At 40.1% G+C, this 16,836-nt stretch overlaps 1 protein-coding gene across 4 annotated transcripts in view; it reads right to left on the bottom strand.

The window, feature by feature from the left end:
* PAG1 (phosphoprotein membrane anchor with glycosphingolipid microdomains 1) overlaps window positions 1–16,836 on the bottom strand; it is a 104,661-nt gene that overhangs the window by 3,093 nt on the left and 84,732 nt on the right. For all 4 annotated transcript variants that reach the window (XM_086884028.1, XM_086884049.1, XM_086884058.1 and 1 more), the window contains 5 exons: window positions 12,594–12,805; window positions 9,890–9,941; window positions 9,251–9,347; window positions 6,067–6,656; window positions 1,587–1,646 (listed from right to left, as the gene is read on the bottom strand). In XM_086884028.1, coding sequence (XP_086740154.1) covers window positions 1,587–1,646; window positions 6,067–6,656; window positions 9,251–9,347; window positions 9,890–9,941; window positions 12,594–12,718 — 924 coding nt within the window. In that variant the 5' untranslated portion in view covers window positions 12,719–12,805. The remainder of the gene's footprint in view (window positions 1–1,586; window positions 1,647–6,066; window positions 6,657–9,250; window positions 9,348–9,889; window positions 9,942–12,593; window positions 12,806–16,836) is intronic.

Here is a 16,836-nt window from a genome sequence, read left to right as displayed (position 1 = left end):
GGGCTTATAAAACTATTGTTACTGTTTTTAATAGTTGTGGCTACTTTTCTGCTTTTAGAGACACTGCAGTAGAAGAATAGCTAATTGTTGTTTTTATAGGTAGGACTAAATAGGCACCAACACATGTGAAGACAATATTAAAAATCTGTAAATAAATTACTCACACCAGATAACAGCAAATAGTGCCAATACTGATAGGTCTGCTCTGTTGACTATACTCTGCCTACAAAGAAAAGCTGCTTCTCAGGCATTGAGTATGTGAACTTTAGACTGGAGACTGAAACTTCTCAGCTGTAAGAGACAGCGTTTCGTTCCTAACTCAAAATTCCCTCTGGTGAGGTGGTACACTTCAACAAGTGCATGAAAGTGGCCCTTCATGAAACAGTGAGGAGAAGCCCACACCCACACATGTCCTTCTGCTCAGGGATGACCTGGGCTTGGTGCCAAGCACAGGGATCAGGCTTAAGTCCCTCTCCCAGGCACAATGGGTACTAGCCCTTGCACAGGACAGATGGCTGAAATTCCCTGCGTGGCGTCTCTGGTAGCCAGTATGCAACACTGGCTCTTCTATTGCATTTAAAGTCTTTCCCAAGCATGCAAGGCCATTCTGGGTTTGTATCAATCCAGTTGAAAGAGTAGATTGGCATGAAAATGTCCATTTCCATTCAGCAACACAGACTGAAGCAGATGAATTGGATGACTTCTGATAATTTTGGGATTTTTTTTGGTGTGTGTTTGTGTGAGGGTGGGTTTGGTTGGTTGACTGGTTGGGGTTTTTTTTTGGTTTTTGGTTTGGAGTTTTTGGTGCTGGTTGGTTTTTGTTTGTTTTAGAGGGACATCAACCTGGAGATAGCAATACTTCTTACTTTTTTACGATTTCAGCTAACCAAACAAAAAATGGCTTTTTTTCTCATCTATACTTAACTCTTCTCAGGATTAGATTGCATTAACCCAGTTCAAGATCAGGTTATTCATTAACGTCTGGGAATGCTTCTCCTAGCAGAAGGCATTAGCTCACTTAGCTCGTTGCCAAGTTTGTGTTTACTTTTATGTCCAGAGAACATATTTATAAATGGCATGGGTGTACTGGAGATGATCCCAAACAGCCTTATTTTTGTTTAACTTTTCTCTTTGTTTAATTCTCCTCCATTTATCTGACCAACAGACATTTTAAAGAACAGTTTACGTTATGTTCCAGTGCTTTTCTTGTGCTTCAGTTTACTTCCCAGAGCCCCAAACACTTTGTCTGGGGAAGGTAGAGCATATGTTTCAAAAGGCTGCTGGTTAAACTTGAGAAGGTCTTGTCATCCAAATCAAGAAATTACCCCCTAAGAATCAACTAATTGTGGTCTCCTACTATTTTCTGACACCATTTTTGATCTTTGGGCCTGATACAGACGTGTTAGAATAGTTCTGATTTTAGGAACATGGCAATAGAAACTCTATGAAAAGAATCTTGGGCTTTAATTTTCTCTTCACACAAGTTTCACCTTTCTTAGATTCTGCTTAATCATGTAGAGCTTATGCTAATTTCTGCCTAAAAATTGGTCTCTAGTTAGTTACTGAATTTCATGCAAGAAACCTACCTCATCTTCTGTAAGAGATGGATCTTCCTCTCGAGACTTGTAAGACACTGAACTAAGCCTCTGTAAAAAAGGAAGAAAGAAAGAAAATAAAAGGCACATTATCCATCAACAGTGCAAAATCCGTAACAAAACCCTCCCATTATAATCAATACATTATATTTTATGGTCATTTGCTCTCAAGTTCCATTATACATAGTTAATATCCCCACTATTCACTTCTCTGGAGATAACAGCACTGAGGTTAATAAAGCTTTTTAATGTGTCTTCTCTTGTCCTGACCTGAAAAGGGTAAAAATAATGTAATGGTTAAAACAAACTCTGCACCACTGTATCCCTGCCTTTACACTCCTTATGAAGTATCTGCAGAGGCTTCTGAACAATTGGACATCAGCTGTTGTGATACACCAGTTGTCCTTTCAAAAGATGACAAAAGAACAATACTCAGCTGACACCTTCTGGATGATTGCTGTCCTTCATTCTGTAGATCCTGCATGGGAGAGCTGTGTCCTCCCCATCCCTGGAGTGCAGTCCCTGTGCAGAGGTGCTCAGCAGCGCACAACCACTCAGACCTGCTGAGGCCCACCCTGAGCTGGAGCCAGGTCACACAGCAGGGTCACTGAAGGATGGAGGGCTTGGTTTGGTATCAAGTCTAATTTCAAGCATCTGAAGTGTTCTGTGTAAAACAGGTAATGATACATCAGGGGAAAAGCATTTTGCTTTTATGAAAAATGCCTTCGGACCTTTACACCAACAAAGACCCTGCTGCTATACAGCAACTGTGGGATAGGCATCTTGCCCCCTCCCTGGGGCAAGAAAGTTTTGCCAGACTCCTGCTCCACAGTGATTCAGAGGGAGCCTTCCAGCACTGTTAAAAGGCTGTATTTTGGACTTTCACACAACTTCTCCAACTAAAATACTTCATACCACCTCCAATGCAAACCAACAAGGAGGACTAGAGCTATTTTTAGCACAGTCAATAAAAAACCACTTCCAGGTACACAGAACTTTTTATTTTTTGTTTGTTTTTTTCTCTCAGAGGCTCATTGTGATAGATTCTTTCCTCCTTCCATCTTCTTGTTGTTTTTACTTCTGGTAAATACCAAACTCCAGGTTCCTGAGCACTTCTGACAGTTTTCTGGCCCAAAGCATACTAAAGTTCTGCCTGTTGCTCCTGAAGAGCTTCCCTCACACTGACAAACTCTGTCACTTCTTTCTCACAGACTGGTGAACAGTGCTCTTTAACCTGTGGTTTGTTTACTTAAAAAAAAGGGAAAAGTTTAAATATATTTTGGCTTTGTATTAGATCAGTACAGCAACTTAGTCTTTCCTATCTGCAGTATTATTTTTTGTGCTGGGGAGAAAGCTAATTTCATCCTCACACATTAAAACAACCATGTGCTCATAAAATTCTTCAGTGATTTTTCTGTCATCAGTGTGTCAATAAGCACCATGTGTCAGGACCCCTTCTACAGTTTCCCACTCAAGTACTGATAAATACCCCAGGGTGTTTGCCATCCTGTGCTGTTCCCCTGGATATAGCATTCTTTCTTCTAAATGTGAAGCTTGTGACACATCAGTTTTGGAGAATATTGTTATCCTTCAAAGTTAAAAAAATCCCACTTGCCCCTAAACCTTTTGTACCTAGCAACATTTTAAACTATGCTGAAACCTCAAGAGTAGCAACACAAACAACATGTCTCCTTATTTGCCTTCCACTTTCTTTTCATTCCTCAACAGCACTTGATTTTTTGCTCTTTGGCTCAGCTGCTGCTCCTGACTTGGGCACAAGAACAAGAAGAACATTCTCCTCTGGTGCATTTGTAAGAGATGCTTTGCCCATCCTCAGGCTGTGCAAGGCTGAAATCAGATGGCAGCAGCCAGATGGACACAGAGAGAGCATTTCTACTGATGCTCACTCTGGAAAGACCTGGGTGAAAAAGGAGGTCCATACTTCCTTTCTAAATAAAAGAAAGAACTAAAGAAATCTATTCTACTTTTCCAGTATCATTAGAAGAGCTATGCACAAGGTTTTGCAGGTGATAGAGGCCTATAAGAGGCCTTGTGCTATTAAAGGTATGTCTTTCTTCACCAAGTCTTTCCAAAGAGTTTGGCTGGGTGACAGCCAAAAACCAGTTTAGGTAAATTTTCATACATTATTTCACACCTGCCTCTTAAAAGGACGCTTTGTTGTTTTCATGCTGTTATATATGGGAATGGTCTCTGGCTTGGTGCAGCTGGTTCTCTCCCAGACTGGGGTGCTTCAGGGACAGGCACGGGCTGGGGATCACCCTGGCTGCCCTCTTTTAGATGGTGAGACTGAAACAGCTTGCACACATTCTGTTCCCTCTGTTGGTAGGTACAAGCCTCAGTTACACAGGTGCCTCCCTGCCTGTCCCTTCTTTGTGCCATCATTACAGTCAGGGAGACTTGCATGACGTACACACAACCTCTGTCTTCATCAGGGCCAGAGCAGAAGGCTGAAGAGTTTGGGATACAGATGTCATGCTAAACAAAGCAGCTAAGTAGACTCATAGAAGAGGAAGCAAAGCCAGAAGCACCTATGGGGTGTAACTAAAAGAGTTATCAGTGTAACACACATTTCCATGAACATCTTGGTTTCGGTTGCCACATTGTAAAAAACAGGCATTGCTCTGCACCACTTGAAGCAGCAAAATGAAGGGAAAAATTATCATCATCACAACAGAAAAACAATCCCACAGCCACCTCCCTGCACAATGCCAACAATAATGACATTTATATATTCCATCAATTACCATCTCCAGCTCTGCTGCAGCTGTAGCTCTCAAGGACAGGACAGGCGCACACCTCGATGCATAATGCATGTACCCAGCAGCGAGCACGGGAATGATCTGATGCTGCCCAAGATTTAACTCAGGGTGGCTTCAGCCCTGAATAAATTTTAATTAGACAAACACCTTTTTTCTGGCACTTAGTGGACTGCGTGTGTCATCTCCTGATTAATCCTTCAAAACCCGAACCATTTTAATCAATTCCCACTCCTTGCAGTCACTGACACTGCATACACGGTGTGCTGGGGAGCTACAGAGCAGCAAGCTCTGCATCTGTATCTGTTTTCCTTTGTATCAGTGCCTGGAAAATACAATTACTTTCTGCTTGTCTTTTCACACCTGGTAGGAAAAATGTCACTGTTATGCAAAGCTGTTTATCTGAAAGTTTAATTAGAAATTACTTATGGCTGGAATGTGGGAGGGGGGAATGTTGCTGGACTATTGTTGACAATCACTTCTTAATTTTCTACTTAACGAGCTCATTATTTGTAAAAATGTGCACTGAAGAGTCTAGCTAAACAATTTTTATGCTGCAAGAAGTCTTCAGTTTATTCATTTGGACTCTATTGTGCTTTACAAGTTACATGGTTATTTATTTAACAAGATATTATTTGGCCTTCTTCCTGGATTACTGAAATTCTTCAAATAAGAGAACAACCAGAAACAAGTAACAACTTTACCTCAGCTCTGCTGTGATATTTCACATAAATGTTTACATTTAGAAGTCACATTGCATTTTAAGAATTTTTTTAAAATTTTCCTCAAAATCTACCTAATATTTGATAACTTGGACACCAAAAATCTGCTAAACCTACAGTTCCTTCATTCACAATTAATAAGATATCTAAACGTTCTGAAAAATGCAAACTCAACAGTTTTATGAAAAGTCTCTCCTATGATCTGAAAACATCCTTAAAATGACTTCTGATAAAAAACTATAAACTGTTGAAAATGTCGTAATTCTATTTTTCATGGAATTCAGCACAACTCACTTCAAGGGGGAAGCATAAGCTGCTGAAAAAACTTAACTTTTGGCTGTGATTTCAGCACTTAGAAATTCCTTATACACTGTTTATATGTGACATACAGAATTTGACAAATAAAAAAGCATACAGCTGCAATCTCTTTCTATCCCTCACTCCTACAGCAAAAGACAAAGTGAGTCACTTTGAGTGAGTGCCTAACACTTGCCCAGCTAAGGCTAGGTGGCCCAACAAAAGAGGCATATCTAAAGTAAGGACACCCAAGGATGCCCCCATCTCCTTTTTGTAAGTTGCAGTTTCATTAGGAAAAAAAGAAGAGTGGGCTTCAGAACAAGATATAGATGCTGACAGAGATACTGGATGTGCTTTGTAATAGTTTCCTCAAGTATAGAACCATCAAACAAAGAAGCAGAGGCCTCTTATGAAATTCCTGGATAATATTTGGGAAAAGCCTTATGCAGTGCATAGCTGCAACAATCAAAAATACCAGTGGCAATAGAATGAGCATATGCCTCTAATACAAAGACTATACTACACATTATCATATTTCCATTTACAGCGTTGCTTCATCTTGAGAGGGTTTTTTTCTTGTTATTTTTTGTTACAGAGAAATAAAATCCTCTGCCACCCATATGTTCTCTATCATTATTTGGCTATTTGATGAGGACAAATATTTGCAATATTTACCTTTTCTGGTTTACTTGCTCCTTCTGTCACTTCTTCTTCCACATCTTTTTCTTGCACATTCTCATTTTCATCAAGAAGTTTCATGGGTACTGGAGGGGGAAGCTCATCTTCTACATCTGGTATGTTGTCAAGGGGACTTTCTGAATTCGCACTTTGGCGACTCTTCTTATTTCGGTCAACAGATGCATATTCTGCTGACTCAATTCTGCACTCAGGAATCTGATTCTGACCTTCAGAAACTGTCAGTGAAGTCTTTGATTTGCTGTTACAGTTCCCTTCCATGCTGACTACTGCTCCAACATCTTTAATTTCCTTCACAGTTTCATACAAGCAGTCTTCAACTATGTTCTCCTGAGAGGAGCTGTCTTTCAAGACTTCATAAGGCCCTTCCATTCCAAGACCTTGATCATTTTCTGCATTTCTAGATGAGATGATAGTTTCCATGGGGTTGTTAGGGGGAATACTGGGTAGTTCCCGGCTCTGGTGACATTTTATAGACTTTCCAAGACTATCCTGTTGATCTAGTAGATCAGATGTCTGTACTTCTTCATAAGGCTGGATACAGGCAGCTGTGCTGTCCTCAGAAAGAACTAAAAAAAATTACAGAGAAGTATTACAAACAAAGGCACAACTAAAAAGTGTGACTTGGTACTCTCTACATCACTTTGTTTTTGTGATATCTGGAAAGGATAAATGATACTAATGCCTGGAAATTAACATGCTTTTTGCTTATCAAAAGGTTCCAGTTACAGACATTTCTGCACTCTACTGGTAAAATATCTTTCTAACAACATCTAAAATAGTCTGTACACCCCCGAGTCACATTATATGGCAACAGCATTCACTGTCAGAACAGGGGGTGGAAGGTTAGCTTTGCATGGATATTCAGCTGCCTTGTACTCAGTTTCACTGAATGATTAGAGTGCTCAGTAGTCTCAGATGGGAAACAGGTGGGAGGCTCAAACCAAGCGCCTTAAAAAAAGTCCTTGTTAGATTTTCCTCTTTGCATTTCCCCATTCTCTGGAATCAAAAGGAAAGCCTTCCTTCTTCCTCCCTACCACCCCTCAGCTTGTTTAACATGCTGGCCAAGTTCTCGTTGGAATTGCACTTTGCTCAGCCTTCCCTGCACGCTCACCAGAAGCTCCTCACTGAAGGCTGAGCCATACTTCTCTTAGTCTCGCAGCACATAATGTAGGTTGACAACCTACTAACGAGCTGGCCATATGCACAAGAGAGAAGACTAGACTTCAGAAGGTAGTGTTAGGCAGAACATGTTGTTTTAGGTCCCAGAAGTGGGCCACATGTCATTGTCACTGGAGTATTAGGACTGAAATGTATGGGGCTTCTCATCTTGCACCACACGTGTGACATTTGCATGCATTCATGGGCGTATACAAACATGTTTCAAGCATGGTAGGTAACTTTACCTCACACTATTTCTTTAAAAAAATCACTTCTGAACAGCTTTACTTTTCCTAGTACGGTTCCTAAGGCACTATCTCAACAAAAACAACCCATTCTTCTGTGTCCTTCAGTGTGTTGACAGTGTGACAGAAGTGTTGCCAAAGCAATCAATGCCCTTGATTTGGTGGTTGCCACTGCCATTGCTTTCTCTTGTTTTCAGGGCATACAGACACAGCATCTGCAGGCAGCCATACTCTGACAGCAAAACTCAGGACAGAAGTGGAGGTGTAAGATGGTAATCACTGTCTGAATGGGAGATGGGCATTTTGCCTTTCTGGTCCTTGATTCTAGTGGTTTCTATGCTGTGCTGAGCATCCTTACAGAACTCAGCACACACCCCATTCAGGCTGGAGGGGATAATCAAAAACAATGAGAGCTCAAGTTTCTGTGTTTCTGTGGTTATGGGTGGTACCACAGAAGGGGTTGGTGTAGCTGAAGGGCTGGCATAGACAAGACAATGCTGGCAGATTGGGTAAAGGAAAAAAACACAGCATTTGATGGTTCTGCTTCCATAGCTCTGCCCCTGATCAAAAAGCTAGCAGAAACAGTAATAAAAAGAACTACTAATAAAAAGTGCATAAAGTATAAGTAAGAAATTAAAGCATGGGGGTTCCTGTTATTCAGAAGGGCTGATATGCAGAGTGTAAGCTGAGTACAATATCAGACAGTCTGAAAACTGTCTGCTGGTTGACAGCACACCTTTTAGCAGCAGCTCTGACAGCTGCACATGTGGTGACTCATGGCAGAGAGAAATACTTCCATTCTGAAGAGCTTTGCTCTGCACATCAAGTCCCTCAGGGAACCACACCTACATACACAACAAGCCAATGGATGGGAACAGCAATTAGCTGCAAAAGCAAAGTTTAAAAATTACTTTGGGTACATGTCTCTAGGGGGTAAAGCCTGAGTAGCTTAGCCTCTGGTTGCAGGAGATGAGGAGAGAGCTGTAAGCTGGAGTGCAGTCACTGGTGCTGGTGTTAGTGTGAAGTCAACAGTTGGTTCCCAGTGGCTCTGAGCTGAGAGTGAGTTTATTTTTAGGTGCAGCTGAATAAAATATTTTCCAGTGATACTTCAGGGTGAATCATATTGAGTGTTCAGAAAAGCAAAGCCTATTTATGTTGCCTGTTTTATAAAATATAAAAATATAAGTGACAGCAGAGAACAGGACTGTGATCCAAAGCTGTAATCCCTGGAGGAGGACCTGAAATATTTCCACAGCCTCCTGGAGCACTTTTGAACCTCTAAGGTGCAACTTCATCTTCTGGTTTCATCCCTGTTCCATAGCTTACCAAGATTAGGGAAGGTCCCAATCTCTGCCTGATGACCTGGTCAATCTGCAGGTATGGCCTGGTGACCCAGACCCAGCAGCCCAGGAGAGGACCTCAGCACTTCCAGTGTTGGCTGTGCCAGAGCACACCCAGTAGTGGAGATGCAGCCTAAACCACCCAAATCTCCATGAAATTATCATCTCCACTGACTTCCCAGAAAGGCAAATGACTCCATGGCATTTTCAGACTTGGTTGTAAGTTCTGTGTGATCTGGTGTCAGACCTGCAGAGGTGTGCAGAGTGTTCAGACAAATGGCATGCCTATGTGTTTGGAAAGCTGATGGCTAGAAACCTGAAACCTGAGGGATCACCAGGGTGCAGCTAAGGTGGGAGCTGTGAGCACTGTGTTGGTGCTGCTGGCTCATCCCACCCACAGGGGCTGCCACTACTCACCCTCACCGTTGCTGAGAGCTCCGTTCTGTTCACTGTTTGGGGGAGGCTCTGTAGCTGAACTTGTGATGGAATGGCTGAAAACCTCCTTCTCGGAAGGCTGCAACACAAATCAGTGACCATTGGAGCAAAATAAATGTTCACATGAACATACACACAACAAACTTCATTCTCATCTCCAGAGCTCTGACTCACCTCTAACTCACTCAGGTATTATTGGCAGCAGAACCAAACCATGCCAATTAGATTCAAAGATTTAAGTGCCTGTGTTTACAGATGTTAAGAAGAAATAAATGCAAAGATGTCCAGAGTGATGTCCTTTTCAAGCTTTATGGTAATAGACACTACTGTGGCTTTAACTCATGAGAAGACAGCAGCTGACAAGGGGTACACTGCCCTTGGGCTGCAAATGGAGTGAAGGAAAGGCTGGAGTACAGTGGTGGCAGAAAGGGCACCGAGAAAGTGCAGATTATCAGGATCTACACAAGTTTTCCTCCTCTTCCTGCTCTGCAACTTTCAAAGTTTCCCATGCTCAACCATCTTGAAATTCCTGAGCTATTTTTTTAATCTGCTGTATTTTGCAAGGAGTCTGGTACAAACCAACCACAAGACAGACACAAGCTGCCAGAAATAAATACTTACCACATTCATCAGGTTTTCATGATCTCCATTCTGATTTTTGGCCTTCTTTTCCCTTAATGAAAAAGGCAAATGAATTTTTACTACAAATTATGCTGATATACAAAGTTCATTCATAGAACTTACACTCCTGCAGGGAACAGAACTATGATTCACAATAATATTGAAAATGGAATAACTGAAAATTATTACAGGAATTGGTATGACCTCTGTGTAAAAACACAGTTGAGGCAGAATGGTGATAAACATAACTGAAGAGGTACAACAAATACACAAAACCCTTCTTCTCACTCAGTGTTAGATCACAGTGAGAAGTGACTGGTGATAATTACAATATAATGTAAATAATTATGTAGAGACAGGACATGGGGAAATGGCTTCAAACCGAAAGGGAGCAGGTTTAGATTAAATATTAGGAAAAATTCTTTACTGTGAGGGTGGTGAGACACTGGAACAAATTGCTCTGAGAAGCAACTACTTGTGGATGCCCCATCCACAAGTGTTCAAGGTGTTCAAGGCCAGGCTGGACAGGACTCTAAGCAACCTGCTGTAGTGAAATGTGTCCCTGCCCATGACAGGGAACTAGATGATCTTTAAAGTCCCTTCCAACCCAGCCCATTTTGTGATTCTGTGATAATAAAAATATTATTCTTCAATTTAATCGTATCTGAAATTCTCAGATATGCATTCTGGTGACAGACTACTTAGGAAGTCCCTCAAACTGTGTCAGTAAAAAGAGTGTATCCTATGAGGAATTAGAAAAGGCCAACAAAATCCAGATAACTTCAGCTAAAAATGCTAGTCAACTTGGTAAGAAGCATGAGCAGTTCAAAAAGGCCTACAAACTTCATAGCAGCAGGGGCCTACATTTTTAAAGGAATCCTGCTTCCCTGGGTCCTTCATAGAAGTCAAAGTATGGATCACATTTCCAGTTTTTACCATTTGGGAAATACAGCTCTTATTCAGAAATACTGCAACGAAGTATGAGCTTAATACAATGTCACTCCTTCCCCTAGATGAAAAGTCAAGTAAAAAGGCAAGAAAATATTGACAATATGAAATTTTTGCTTCTTCTAAAGTCTGCAGGGAACTGTACTTCCACATAAGCAACTGTTCAAATTCTACCTGATTGGGAAATAAGCAAGTGAGCATGCAGAGCAGAGAAAGCTAAAAGCTGAATTTCCTCTCTGGAAGTTTTTCTGACTGATAATTTAGAAAGAACAAATTTTATTCAGTTTTCTGTGTTCTCATCTGTTTTTGAAGAGTAAGCCAGGAAGAAATTCTGCACAACAAAAGTTTCTGCAAAAACAAACTTCCCAACAGAATGTCCTGAAACAAAAGATACTGTGTCCAAACTAGCAACACAAGAATTTATTAAAAAACATCACCAGAATAGTTCAGGCAATGTATCTTTGTAACTACAAAGAATACTCAGTAGTTTGACCCATCCTTCCAGAGATGTTTCAAGGATTGTTGTGTTACAAAAGAAAACACAGAATTATCGAATCATTTGGGTTGGAAAAGGCCTTAAAGACAATATACAGTACCAAAATGCAATTTTTGCGGAGTAAAGAATATTTAAAATAGACTTTCTACTTTAAAATAAATACAAAAAAAATCTACTATTTTTTTACACATATATCACATGAAACTGTAACAATAAGAAGATATTGAAGTGTCAACTTACAGTTTACAAAAGTGTTTCTCCTGAATCACATGAAATTACATGTTCTAACTTAGGCTCTTTAGGGTTTCAACCAACTTCAAGACCTCTTTTTGCCCACAACTGTTTTTTGCATGGTGAGCATTAGATAAATCCTGCTGAAAAACAGGGCCTTCCACTGCAGACACATCTTGTGCCAATACAGTGCATTTTATGGCTGCACAATTTCCTCAATGTTCCCAAAGCTGAAGGGGTGAAAGCACATGCATCCAAACTGCAGACCTTGCTGCTGTACTGGATTTTTTTCCCCCATATACTTGGCTGATTCAGCTGTGCTTGCAGATTATAGTAATATGGACCACAGCAGTCCCACTCCTCACAGCAAAGGGTCTCTGACTGGTCTGGCCTGTGGACAGGCACCATGGACAGACTGCATGTCCAGCTTCCCTGGGCAGGGCTCAGCTTACATGTCATGAAGGAGCCTTGAAATGTGAATAAACAAAGTCTGTAGAAGTGCTTGTATTGGTGGAATTGAATCCTCTCATGGAGAAGAAAATAAGGATAAGCTATAAAGCATTAATTAGTACCACTATTTGATCCTTACTCATTTTTGCTTGAAAGGCAGGATCAATACTTTATTCCCTATACTTCAGGAATGGCCACAGCAAAGCTGAAGTACATAACCACTTCCCTTTCCTCTTTACCTATCATTTTTTTTTGTCCTGTTTAGCTCATCTAATGTTCTCAGATTCAGAGAACAGTTTTAAGGGTGTGATCTGCTAACAACTCAGTGTGTGTCTATTTGTGCTCCAGGCTTCTGCTTAGGGGAAACCACCAAACAAGCACAATTGTGTACTTCCTTCACAGCAAAAGAAAAATATAATTAGATTTTGGAATGAATAGAACTGTTCAAACTGAAGTTTGCTCTGAAAACTGCACCTTAATTTAATTTCTGTACCTCAGTCCTCAGTATTTCCTGCTAACTATTTCTGCATGAAGCTATGTCCAAAGTGAATCAAGAGCCATTAAGCCCTGGAGCCTTACCCATTGCAGCTGGAGCAAAGGAAGATGAGGAAGGTGAGGAACAAGAGTGTCGTCATGGCTGCCAAACTTCCCCACAGGATCACGTGGATCTGTCCACTGCCTAAAAAAACTCCCTCTAGCCCCATGGTACTAGCAGGAGCTGGTATCACTTGGGGTTGAAGAAGTTACTCCTTGTAGAAGACTGACATCTGTGCTGCATGCACCTTCTGTTTCTGCAGAAGGAAAAATACCATCAGAGGTTAAGAGAAATTCTGAAGATAATGAATCTGACAGCTACAAGTCTGGCAGGAGAGATTTTCAAATCCAGATCTTATGAAAACCAGTTTCAAGTACAAGCCAGCCAGCCAAAGAGATTTTCAGCTACATTTCTGACAGTAACATAGATTTGTCAAATATTAATGCAAGCCGTTACCTATCTACAATCTCAACATGAATAAAAGGTAGTACAGCATCTGTGTACTTTTATTTTCAGGAAGAGCTTTATAAATCCATTTTGAGGGACAGAGTAATCTATTTTGTGATTATATATTATAAATTTAATTGAAAAGTGAGCTTTCAAAACCCGCTACGACTTCTGCAAAGTTAACAAGCCAAAAAGAGCTGCACAACAAGTGTTCATCTCCTTCTCTCTGTCTCTCCTGCCCGCACGTGATTCGAGGCTTAAAGTGCAGTGACAAATAAGCAAGGTAAGTCTTTGAAGGGAACAGCACAAAAACCTTTCTCACAGCAGATAAGATCCAGTCTTATTTCTGTGTGACATGCTTATTTTCTTAGTAGTATGTCTGGAGAGTAACAATACTGAACTTTTTTTGCTTCTCCCCACCTGAGTCTGAGAAAAAAACAGAGCAAAGTAAACTCTGCTTTTTTAAGAACTTAAAACCACAGCTTCTGCTACAGCACAGCAGCCCATGGGGAAGACTCCTGGGTAAACCCTATTTGTGACATATGAGTTTTGGTATACAATATATTCTAAAATTCTGTACATATATTTAATGCAATACATTGTTGACATGACAAAATTAAAAAAAATGTTATTAATTCTTCACTGCTGAAGGTATCAATTTCTCCATATTTAGGGAACAGGGAATGCAAAGGCTATTTACAGGCTTTCAGCCTGACTTGATTGATAAAAACTGAAATAGAATACAATGGCTCAAAAACAAATGAAAAACTAGCACAAATACAAGATTGACAATGTCTAAAGCCACGAATGACTTACTTTAATGCATATATTTTCATAGAATTTTTTCTTGGTATAGGAAATATGTATGGACATATATTTATTTCTTTGCAGAAGCATCCTTTTTGAAAACAAATTCAATTAGGTACTAATATCATACTTGTTTACAAAAACATATCACCATTTTGCTATTAAAATCTTATGAGAAAAGACGATTTATTTCCAGAAAAAGGCCATTCAGATCAAAGGAAATCAGATGAATCAGAGAAGATAGTTATACATAACAACTAAGTTATGTGACTGTGTAGCTCTTATAAGTAACATCTCTGTTCCTGCAGAAAATGAACTCATTCATTTCAACCATGCAGGATCAGACTTCTGAACACCTTCCAAGAAGAACCTTACTAATTTATCCACAGTGAATAAAAGCTTTTGAAAAATACTTTTTTCTTTAGGTAATAATAGCATGGATATAAATTGAAATGGAAAGAAACAAACAAAAGATGGAAGAAGTTGCTGATCCTGAAAAGACCGATTTCAAGGTGTAGTTAGATATTTTTAGTTTGAGCAAGAAACAAGAAAGCCTGACATTGTGTAACTTCTCCAGACCCCTAAATACACATGAAGAACACGTGCCACACACCTTGGCAGAGCACATACATCTGACTGGTAGTCTTGAGCACTGACACCCAAGAACCACTGCTCTTCAGCAGTGACAACTACCAAGCTGTGTGCCTCTCTGGTTATCTTGGCAGAGCCTGAAAAATTAAACATTTAAAAGCAGTGGCAGATCACAAAGTTATGTATATAGCAGATGATACAGCTTTGCCTCATCCCTATTTCAAAGACCAGGTTGGGTTATTTCTACACTGAGTGATATAGCACTGACTGTGAAATTGGAGGACCTTTAAGGGAAACTGAATCAGTTTTAGTCAGGAGAAAACTTGGTGTAATGCCCACAAGGACCTCTTGATGTCATGCAAGGGCACTGTGCATTGGTATGGATTCCTGTAAAGGTGATGGACTGTCCTCATCTAGAAAATACTAAAAAGCACACTGTGCTGGCTGCCTTAACTAGCTCCAAACCCTTGTTAATATGGCTGAATACAAAGTACTTCCCTTTCAAACTTTCCTTTTCTTTTTTGTGAATTTTCAAAGACATTTTCTGCCCTGCTAAAACTTAAAAAAAAATTTCTTTAAAAATCTTCTTATTTCTTTTCTCCAATCACTTTGCCTTCAAAACCCCCTAATTTTCTTATTTTTTCCTTGGAAAAAAAATGATGAAATAAAAATGGAATATAAAAACAAAGAAACTGAACAAAATACTTTTTCATAATTTTTGTTGTCTTTTTTTAAAAAAATGTCAAGAAATAAAAAGAATGCAAATGAAAAAAAATAAACAAGAAAGAAAGAAAGAAAAAGAGAGAATAGGGATTTAAAATCGTCTTCGTAAAACAGAAACACATTTTTATTTTCTTTTAGAGAAGACACAGACCTGTTTTTAAAGGTATTGAAATTATTTCTACTAAGTTCGTAATTTTGTATCTACTCTGAATACTATACTCTCAGAAGACTACATAATTATTACTTAAGCTAATATTGTAAGAAAAGCGTTTTTTAAAAATTCTAAATATATATTCTTAAGGTTCCAGGACTTTAAATAAAGATAATATTTCAGCTAAGGGAAGCTAAAGATACATGGGAAGCAGCCCCATGGAAAAGCTGGGTCTTTGAAGGCATCAGTACAGAGCTAGTAAGTGTCAGGATGAGCTGGAGCAGATGGAGTTCAGACTGAACTTCAAAAGGAGTGAGATCAGAAACAGTCCATCAAGGAAGACCTTTCGTGTGATGTCAGGAGGAAAGTGCAAGACTGATGCTACACGTGAAGCATCCCACCAGGCAGAAGTCGAAATAGGAAAGGGAAGAACCAAGGCCAAAAGATGTAGGTAATTTACAGGAAAACACAAAATGCTTTGACTATATATGCTGAAAGAGGTCAGAAAAGGACAGAAAAGCACAGTGGCACTTGAACCAGGGGAGGTGACTGCTGCAGACACCTGTGCAGCAGAACAGAGAAATAACTAGGAACAGACTGACAACAGGTGAAGCCCTGAATGAAGGAAGCTGAGCAGGCAAAATGTGATCAGTGATTCCTCTGAACTCCTTGAACAGCAGGAGTTTAGCCTAAATGCTAAAGGACCTAGAATCTACTCAGCACATGTGACAACCAGAAGTAAATACAACTGTAACACAAAAACATCTCAGCCTTCCAGTACCAAAAGGGGACCTAAAAGAAAACTGTTGAGGGACTTTTTAAAATGCCATAGAGTGACAGAACAAGGGGGAGTGGCTTTAAACTGAGAGTAGGTTTAGCTTAGATCTCAGAAGGAAGTTTTTTTTCATTGAGGGTGGTGAGGCACTGGAACAGGCTGCCCAGAGAACTTGTGGACACCCCATCCCTGAAAGTGTTCAACACCAGCTTGGATGGAGCTCTGAGAAAACTTGTCTAGTGAAAAGTGTCCCTGCCCTGGCAAGTGGGTTGGAACTGGGTGACCTTTAATGTTCCTTCCAACCCAGGCCTTTCCATGATTCTGTGGTTCTAGATTCACCCTCTGTGAGCCCTTACCTTGCAGAAGTCATCAATCAAAGTAAGACATCAGAGGGCTTACTCATTCTGTTTAATGCCTCCCAGAAAATGAGGCTGAAATAATATTCACCCAGGCTGATGCCTTTAACACAGGAGAGTTTCTGGAATGTTTGAAGGTGGACCAGCACCCATCAGCTGCCCCAACCAGCCCTGAAGAGAAACCTGGCAAAGGCATATATCGAGAACACAATTGCTTGAACTCTCTCTGCTTCCACTGTGTGAATGACTGGACATTAAAACATCAATGCCTAATACCTTGGATTTAGGAAATGCTCTAGAGGCTAGCTTTAAAGAGAAACTTATTTGAAATCATAATGATGGAACAACAAGCAGCTAATTTCTAAGAGCTCTCTGACAGCTGAAATTATTAACTTCTACTTTTACAATAGAAAGTGATATTGTGCTGCCCTCTGGTG

This window comes from Cyanistes caeruleus, chromosome 1 (assembly GCF_971803275.1).
Source record: "Cyanistes caeruleus chromosome 1, bCyaCae1.hap1.1, whole genome shotgun sequence".
Classification (NCBI taxonomy): domain Eukaryota; kingdom Metazoa; phylum Chordata; class Aves; order Passeriformes; family Paridae; genus Cyanistes; species Cyanistes caeruleus.
Note: the sequence above shows the minus strand (reverse complement) of the source record. Positions and strands in the feature narration are given on the sequence as shown.